Genomic DNA, 9,537 nt, shown 5'->3' with positions numbered 1-9,537 from the left:
CTATAAGTATAACAAAACTGACATATGTTCTTAAACTTTCATACAGTTGTGACCACAATTTGGTTGCCGGATTTTACATTCTCAGTAGGTTTATATAAACTACAGAACAAGAGATGAATAATGTGGAAAGTGTCAAGACAACTTTTTGAATGTCACCTACCCACACATATAGAAAAGAGTACAAAAACACATATAAAATTGCAGGTAGTCTCTGGGGAATGCTGAGGCAGCCCAGGTTGCTGGTGGAGGGAATCCTACTTGTTCAAAAGCATTTGGATGTTGCAAAATGGATGCCTGACTAATGTAAGTAGGTGCCTGTGAAGGTTTGTGTTTTGAAGCTTTTTTGCAGGGAAAAACTACTGTAACCACTAATTGCTTCAAAATTGATGTGTGTAAAGTGGCCTAGTGCTTAAAAGCATCTTTAAATTTTTGTTTTAATTATCAATAGGAAGAAATGGCAACACCAGATATTAAACATCTTTGAAAGACAATTACAAAATGTTTTTCTCTGTGCAAAGTTTTACTGTGCTTTCAGATACATTTCTGTGACTTTATTGGTATGGACAAACACAAGAAAACTGGAAAATACTTAATTAGGGATGGGGTGCAATTTTCTTTTAAAAAGATTGCATCTCTCTACTCTAAAGCAAATCCTTCTATAGCAAAGTTTAATCTCAACTTCATTGTCACATAGGCAGAATGAAATATTTCCCACACGTATTTTCCTAGTTGTTGAAATCTCAATTGGCTAAGTGATACACAGTGAACAAACCCCAGCTGTAGGAAGGTTCTTTGGAGACTCTTCTATAAAATCACAATCTTGATTTAAATTCAGAATGGGCAGTCCAAGCATGTCAGGTGCTAATATTGATGTCAAAAGAGCTTTGTGCTCAATGTGATTTGCTATTTCAGCTACCTAAATGGATGCTCTGTCTTTCATAAGTTCTCAGAATTATGCAAACTTTAGAAGAATAATAGTAAATAACTTAAGCATGTAAATTATCTTGGCTTTTAATAAATCAAAAGCAAGTCTCTAATGTTAATATTGTAATTTGCCATTATGCTCTTGTGCTTGAGAAACAAAAGCTGGCAAAGATTAGTCAGCCTGGATCTCAATGTCCTTTTTGTGACTGGACAAAAGGGAACCTTCTCTAACCTGTTACCCTAGTCCCCTCACTCTTCTCTTTCCAGAGTTGATCATTTCATGTTACAGTTAAGGTTAGGCCTGCCTGGCAAAAGAACAAACTCTGTTCTGCTTTGGTTTTTAAAAGATTTTCATTCAACTTGATGTAAGAGAAAAATAGAATTTAAAAAAAAAAAGCTGCATAAAATTAGACCAAGACAAACATGAACATTTGCAGTGCACTGCGGAGCATTACTGTCCATGAAAGTGCTCCCACACAGCTCTCTGCAGGAAGTCCTCCACTATCGAGAAGGCTATTTGCTCTGAGTGTCACTGGTAAAAGTCTCTGATCATCTTTGGAATTAGTTTAGGAAAAAGGTGTGGATGTACATTTGTCTTTCAATCCATTTGACAAAGTATGTCACGTTGCTATAAACTCCAGGTCCCAGGACTTTGGAAAAGCAGACAGAGCCCCATGAAGTTAAGCCAAATAATGTCCACTGTCCTCCAGGCCGCTCACAAACCAGAGGCCCACCACTGTCACCCTGTAATGAAGAGCAGTGGATGTTAGTCACTGGTATGTCAGAGACCTCACGGCATCCATGCTATCCTGAGGGTAAAATAAAGCCAAACCCAGTTTAACCAATATCCTGAAAAATTTCAGCAAAGCTCTCATTGTCAACCTGAGAGCTTTCCACTACATAAACAGAACTTTCAAATGAACATTTTAAATCTTGATCTTTACAAGAATAGAAATGACTTGGGAAAGGACTATATTCTTTTTTTCCATGAAATCAGAGGACTTTTTGTCATTTCCTGCACTTAATGAAAATATATCAAACTTTCTTTTTAATTTAGCATATCAGAACTGAGTCTCATAATTGATTTCATTCTTTAATTTTGATCCATTTTATAAATGTAGAATATACCCAAAATGGAACATTCAAGGATAGTTTTCCCACAAAAAAAGTGCTAGAAAAATAAAATAATTCATTACTTTCAAGATTCTTGCTATGTGAATGAATGCACTAAGACCATTTACTGTATTTAATAGAAAAAATTAGCATGCTTAAACAGAAAATACCACATAAGAATTAATTATAGTAAAACATTATTTATTTATAACCTACATTTTATTTCACATGCATAGTAGTGGTTTTCATTCTTGATATTTAAGTTTAGGTGTTGCAGGCGAGTTTTGCTCAGTTTTTTTGTCCACATATAATTAACAGAAAAACGCTATGGCTTTAAAAATGCTAATGTTTGCTATATCTGAAAAGATGAGAATGAGAGATGTATCCTGCATGGCCTCAAAAGAGAAGGGTTGATACCCTAGAAAATAAGTAAGTATGTGGACTCATGGCAGAAATTTACAAATACTCGTTGCCCTGCAAGAGTTTCAAACTTGGAAGTACATCTATGGTCCTCCCACTTTGTAATGTCAGGGAATAGTAGAAATCATGTTTATTGATGCTCTTCTGAACATTTTCCCTGTATTAGTTCATTTAATCCTCATGAAATCCCTACAGGTTAATAATAATTATTATTATTATTTACATGTTATTACTTATATAATTATTTAAATATATAATAATTATAACTGTTATATCTATTTTGGAGATGATAAAACTGAAGCAGTTTTATAACTTGTTCATTAGCAGAGCTAGGAGTTAAACCCAGGCAGTCTGGCACATGACTCCAACTTTATAACTACTAGGTTATCTTGTTTCTTAGAAATGCTACTGAATACAACTGCTATTAAAACAAAATTGACTTCATGATTGTGCTGTATGCTTCTGTAGAAGTGGTGATCTGTTTTTTTTAATTGACGTTTAGTTGACTTAGAATAATATTATGTTAGTTTCAGGTGTACAGCAAAGTGATTCAGTTACATATTTCTTCAGATTATTTTCCATTATAGGTTAATACAAGATATTGAATATAGTTCCCTGCACTATACAGTAAATCCTTGTTGCTTATCTACTTTATGTATAGTAGTTTGTCAGTGCCATACTCCTAATTTATCCTTTCCCCCCTCCCTTTCCCCTTTGGTAACTATAAGTTTGTTTTCTATGTCTGTGAGTCTTTCTATCTTATATGTAGATCCATTTGTATTATTTTTTAGATTTCACATGTAAGTGATATAATATTTGTTTTTCTTGGACCTCACTAAGTATACTATTCTCTAGGTCCATCCATGTTGCTGCAAATGGAATTATTTCTTTTTTTGGCTGAGTAATATTCCATTGTACCACATTTTCTTAAGCCAATCAGGTGTTGGTGGGCACTTGGGTTGTTTCCATGTCTTAGTTATTGTAAATAGTGTTGCTATGAACAATGGGGTGCATATATCTTTTCGAATTAGAGTTTTCATCTTTTCCAGATATATGCCCAGGAGAGGGATTGCTGGATCATATGGTAACTCTATTTTTAGTTTCTTAAGGAACCTCTGTACTGTTTTCTATACTGGCTACACCAATTTACATTCCCACCAACAGTGTAGAAGGGTTCCCTTTTCTCCACACCCTCTCCAGCATTTATTATTTGCAGACTTTTTGATGATAGCCAGTCAGACCAGTGTGAGGTGATACATCATTATGGTTTTGATTTGTATTTCCCTAATAATTAGCAGTGTTAAGCACGTTCTCATGTGCCTGTTGACCATCTGTATGTCGTTTTTGGAGAAATGTCTGTTTAGGTTTTCTGCCCACTGGGTTGTTTGTTTTTTCAATATTGAATTGTATGAGCTGTTTGTATATTTTGGATATTAACTCCTTGTCAGTCACATCATTTGCAGTTATTTCCTCCCATTCTGTAGGTTGTTTTTTTGTTTTGTTGATGGTTTCCTTTGACGTGGAAAAGCTTTAAGTTTGATTTGGTCCCATTTGTTTATTTTTGCTTTTATTTCTTTTGCCTTGGGAGACTGATCTAAGAAAATCTTGCTACAATGTATAGCAGAGAATGTTTTGTCTATGTAATCTTCTACGAGTTTTATGGTATGTCTTAACATTTAGTCCTTTAAACCACTTTGAATTTATTTTTCTATAAGGTATGATTTACATGTAGCTGTCCAGCTTTCCCAACACCACTTTTTGAAGAGATTGTCTTTTCTGCATTGTATTCTTGCCTCCTTTGTCATAGATTAATTGACCATGAGTGTTTGGGTTTATTTCTGGCCTCTCTATCCTGTTCCATTGATCCATAGGTCTGTCTTTATGCCAATACCAAGTTATTTTGATTACTGTAACTTTGTAATATAGTCTGAAGTCTGGAAGGGTTATGCCTCCAAGCTTTTTTATTTTTCCTCAGGACTGCTTTGGCAATTCTGGGTCTTTTGTGGTTCCACATAAATTTTAGGTTTACTTGTTCTAGTTACGTGAAAAAAATGTCATGGTATTTTGACAGGGATTGCATTAAATCTGTAGATTGCTTTGGGTAGTATGGCCAGTTTAATAATACTAATACTTCCAATCCAAGAGCATGGGATATCTTTCCATTTCCTTGAATCATCTTCAGTTGCCTTTACAATGTTTTATAGTTTTTAGTATAAAGGTCTTTTACCTCATTAGTTAAGTTTATTCCTGGGTATTTTTTATGTGATTTTAAAAAGGATTTTTAAATTTTCTTTCTGATATTTCATAGTGTAAAGAAATGCAACAGATTTCTGTATATTAATCTTGTATTCTGCTACCTTGCTGAATTCATTTATTCTAATAATTTTTGTGTGGAGACTTTAGGATTCTCTATATAGAGTATCATGTCATCTGTAAATAGTGACAATTTTATCTCTTTCCCTCCAACTTGGATATTTTTTATTTCTTTTTCCTGTCTGATTGCTGTGTCTAGGACTTCCAATACTATTTTGAATAGAAGTGGTGAGAGTGGGCACCTTTGTCTTTTTCCTGAGTTTAGCAGGAAGGTTTTCAGCTTTTCAGCATTGAGTATTATGTGGGCTGTAGGTTTGTCACAAATGGCTTTTATTATGTTGAGATATGTTCCCTCTGTACCCACTTTGGTGAGAATTTTTATTGTGAATGGATGTTGAATTTTTTCAAATGTTTTCTCTGCATCTATTGAGATGATCATGTGCTTTGTCTTTCCTTTTGTTAATCTGGCACATTACATTGATACATTTTTCATCTATATTCATCAAATATATTGACCTTTAATTTTCTTTTTTTGTAGTGTCTTTGTCTGATTTTGGTATCAGGGTGATGGTGGCTTCATGGAGTGACTCTGGGAGTTTTCCCTCCTTTTCAATTTTTTGGCATAGTTTGAGAAGGATAGGTGTAAGTTTTTCTTTGTATATTTGGTAGAATTCCCCAGTGAAGCCAGCAGGTCCTGGACTTTTGTTTGCAGGGAGTTTTGTTTTCTTTTACAGATTCTATTTCACTTACAGTGCTCAATCTGTTTAAATTATCTATTTCTTCTTGATTCCGTTTTGGTGGGCTGTATGTGTCTAGAAACTTGTCCATTTCTTTTAGATTGTCCAATTAGTTGGCATATAACTTTTCATAGTATTGTCTTATTTTTTTTTTTGTATTTCTGTGGTATTAGTTGTTATTTCTCCTCTTTCATTTCTTATTTTGTTTATTTGGATCCTCTGTTTTCTTCTTGGTGGGCCTGGCTAGAAGTTTGTTGAGTTTTATCTTTTCAAAAAACCTGGTTTTGATTTTATTGATCTTTTCTATTGTTTTTTTAATCTCTAATTTATTTCCTCTGTAATCTTTATTATTTCCTTCTGCTGTGACGTTCTTTTTGTTCTTATTTTTCTAATTCATTTAGCTAGTAGGTTAGGTTGTTTGAGATTTTTCTTATCTCTTGAGGAAGGCCTTATTGCTATGAACTTCCCTATTAGAACTGTTTTTGCTGCATCCCATAGATTTTGTAAGGTTTTGTTCTCATTTTCCGATTTCTTATTTGATTTCATCATTGATCCATTGTTTTTTTTAGTGGCAAGTTGTTTAGTCTCCATGTATTCACTCTTTTCCTGTTTTTCTTTCTCTGGTAGTTTCATACCATTGTGGTCAGGAAAAATGCTTGAAATGATTTCTAAATTTGTTGAGGCTCGTTTTATGACCTAGTATGTGGTCTGTCCTGGAGAATGTTCCATGTGGGCTTGAAAACTGGTCTGTTGTGTCATTTAAGACCTCTGTTGCCTTACTGATTTTCTGTCTGGATGATCTGTCCATTGATGTCACTGGGGTGTTAAAATCTCCTACTATTATTGTATTCCAGTCAATTTCTCCCTTTATGTCTATTAGTATTTCTTTTACATATTTAGGTGCTCCTATATTGGGTGCATATATGTTAATCAGTATAATAGCCTCTTTTAGTATTGATCCCTTTATCATATGATACACTTCTTTGTCTTTCTTTATGGCCTTTGTTTTAAAGTCTATTTTGTCTGATATGAGTATTTCTACCCTGGCTTTCTTATTGTTTCCATTTTCATGAAATATTTTTTCCATCCCCTCACTTTCGGTCTGTGTTTGTCTTTCATCCTAAAGTGAGACATTTTTAGGCAGCATATTGTAGGTTCATGTTTTTTATTCAATCTTTCACTCTGTCTTTTGATTGGATCATTTACTCCATTGACATTTAAGGTAATAATTGACACGGGAGGAGACAAGATGGTGGAGTAGAAGAAATTGAGCTCACCTCCTCTCACAAAAACACCCAAATCACAACCACTGAACAACCATCGACAGAAAAGACTGGAACCTAGCAAAGAAGATATTCTACATCCAAAGACAAAGAAGAAGCCACAACAAGATGGTAGGAGGAGAACATTTGCAATAAAATCAAATCCCATACGCACTGGGTGGGTGACCCAAAAACTGGAAAATAATTATATCACAGAGGTTCTCCCACAGGAGTGAGTTCTGAGCCCCACGTCAGGCTCCCCAGCCTGGGGATCTGGCATCAGGAGGAGGAGAGCCCAGAGCACTTGGCTTTGAAGGCCAGCAGTGCATGAGAAGGCCTTCAAAGCACAGGAGCTCCACAGGACTGGGGTAAAAAGAGACTCCACTCTTGGAGGGCACACACAAGGTTTCATGTGCACTGGGATCCAGGGCAAAGAAGTGACTCCATAAGGGCCTCGGCCAGACCTACCTGTGTATCTTGGAGGGTCTCCTGGGGAGGTGGGGGTCAGCTGTGGCTCACTGGGGGCAAGGACACTGGGGGCAGAGGCCCCAGGGAGTACTCATTGGCATGAGCTCTCCTGGAGGTCAACATTTTGGCACTGAAACCTGCCTCCCTCAACAGCCTGCAAGGTCCAGTGTTGGGATGCCTCAGGCCAAACAACCAACACAGCCCCACTTACAGGCTGCCTAAAGTCATCCTGAATGCACAGCTGCCTCTAAACATACCTCTTGAAACAGCCCTGCCCACCAGAGGGACAAGAACCAGCTCCATCCACCACTGTGTAGGCACCAGGCCCTCCCACCAGAAAGCCTGCACAAGCCCCTGGACCAACCTCACACACCAGGGGGCAGACACCAGAAGCAAGAGGAACTACAAACCTGCAGCCTGAGAAATGAAGGCCACAAACACAGAAAGTTAGACGAGATGGCAGAGAAATATGTTCCAGACCAAGGAACAAGATAATAAAACCCCAGAAGAACAAGTAAGTGAAGTGGAGATAGGCAATCTGCCTGAAAAAGTATTCAGAGAAATGATAGTAAAGGTGATCCAAGATCTTGGAAAAATAATGGAGGCACAGCCCGAGAAGATACAAGAAATGATTAATGGAGATTTAAAGAACAAACAAACAGATGAACAACACAAAAATTGAAATGAAAAATACACTAGAAGGAATCAATAGAATAAATGAGGCAGAAGAACAAATAAATGAGCTGGAAGACAGATTGGTGGAAATCATTGCTCCAGAACAGAATAAAGAAAAAAAAATGAAATGAGGACAGTCTAAGAGACCTCTGAGACATTAAATGCACCAACTTTTGCATCATAGGGGTCCCAGAAGAGAGAGAGAAAGGGCCTGAGAAAATATTTGCAGAGATAATAGCCAAAAACTTCCCTAACATGGGAAGGGAAACATGGACTGAAGTCCAGGAAGCAGAGAGGCCCACACAGGATAAACCCAAGGAAGAACATGCCAAGACACATATCAAATTTTCAAAACCTAAAGACAAAGAAAATATTAAAAGCAACAAGTAACATAAAAGGAAATCTTCATATAGTTATCAGCTGATTTTTCAGCAGAAACTGCAGGCCAGAAGGGATTGGCATGATATATTTCAAGTAATGACAGGGAAAAACCAACAACCAAGAATACCCAGCAAGGCTCTTGTTCAGATTCGATGGAGTAATCAAAACCTTTACAGACAAGCAAAAGCTAAGAGAATTCAGCACCACCAAACCAGCTTTACAACAAAATGCCAACAAACTGCTAAAGGAACTTCTCTAGGCAGAAAAGAAAAGGCCACAATTAGAAACAAGAAAATTATGAATGGGAAAGCTCACCAGTAAAGGCAAACATACAGTAAAGGTAGGAAATCATCTCCCTGCAGGTATGATATCAAAACCAGTAATCATGAGAAGAGACTACAAATGTAGGATATTAGAAATGCATATGAAATTAAGAAACCAACTTAAATCAATCTTTTATACATGTAGACTGCTATATCAAAATCTCATGGTTGATTCAAAAGGATACATTCAGCACAATGTTCATTGCAGCAATGTTTACAATAGTCAAGACATGGAAGCAACCTACATGTCCATCAACAGATGAATGCATAAAGTAGATGTGGTATATCTATACAATAGAATATTACTCAGCCATTAAAAAGAATGAAATAATGCCATTGGCAGCAACATGGATGGACACTGAGATTATCATACTAAGTGAAGTCAGAGAGAGACAAATATCATATGACATCATTTATGTGCGGAATCATAGAAAAATGATACAAATGAACTTATTTACAAAACAGAAATAGACTCACAAACTAAGAAAAGAAACTTTTGGTTACTAAAGGGGAAATGTTGGGGGGAGGGATAAATTGGAAGTTTGGGATTGACATACATACTACTATATTTAAAATAGATAACTAATGAGAACCTACTGTATAGCACAAGGAACTCTACTCAATATTCTGTAATGACCTAAGTGGGAAAATAATTTGAAAAAGATTAGATATATGTATGACTGAATCACTTTGCCCTACACCTGAAACTAACATTGTAAATCAACTATACTCCAATATAAAATAAAAAGTTTTTTAAAAACCTCATGGTAACCACAAACCAAAAATCTACAATAGATACACACACAAAAAAGAAAAAGCAATCCAAATACAACTCTAAAGATAGTCATCAAATCACAAGAGAACAAAAGAGGGAGGGAAGGAAAAATACCTACAGAAACAAATCATAAACAATTAAAATGG

The 9,537-nt window shown here is 36.0% G+C and overlaps 1 protein-coding gene across 3 annotated transcripts in view; it reads right to left on the bottom strand.

Moving 5' to 3' along the window:
* Window positions 1-461: 461 nt before the first annotated feature.
* Window positions 462-9,537, bottom strand: part of CORIN (corin, serine peptidase) — a 230,071-nt gene continuing 220,995 nt past the window's right edge. For all 3 annotated transcript variants that reach the window (XM_081236190.1, XM_081236189.1, XM_081236191.1), the window contains one exon: window positions 462-1,668. In XM_081236190.1, coding sequence (XP_081092316.1) covers window positions 1,486-1,668 — 183 coding nt within the window. In that variant the 3' untranslated portion in view covers window positions 462-1,485. The remainder of the gene's footprint in view (window positions 1,669-9,537) is intronic.

This window comes from Mesoplodon bidens (assembly GCF_964165515.1).
Source record: "Mesoplodon bidens genome assembly, chromosome: 1".
Lineage (NCBI taxonomy): Eukaryota > Metazoa > Chordata > Mammalia > Artiodactyla > Ziphiidae > Mesoplodon > Mesoplodon bidens.
Note: the sequence above shows the minus strand (reverse complement) of the source record. Positions and strands in the feature narration are given on the sequence as shown.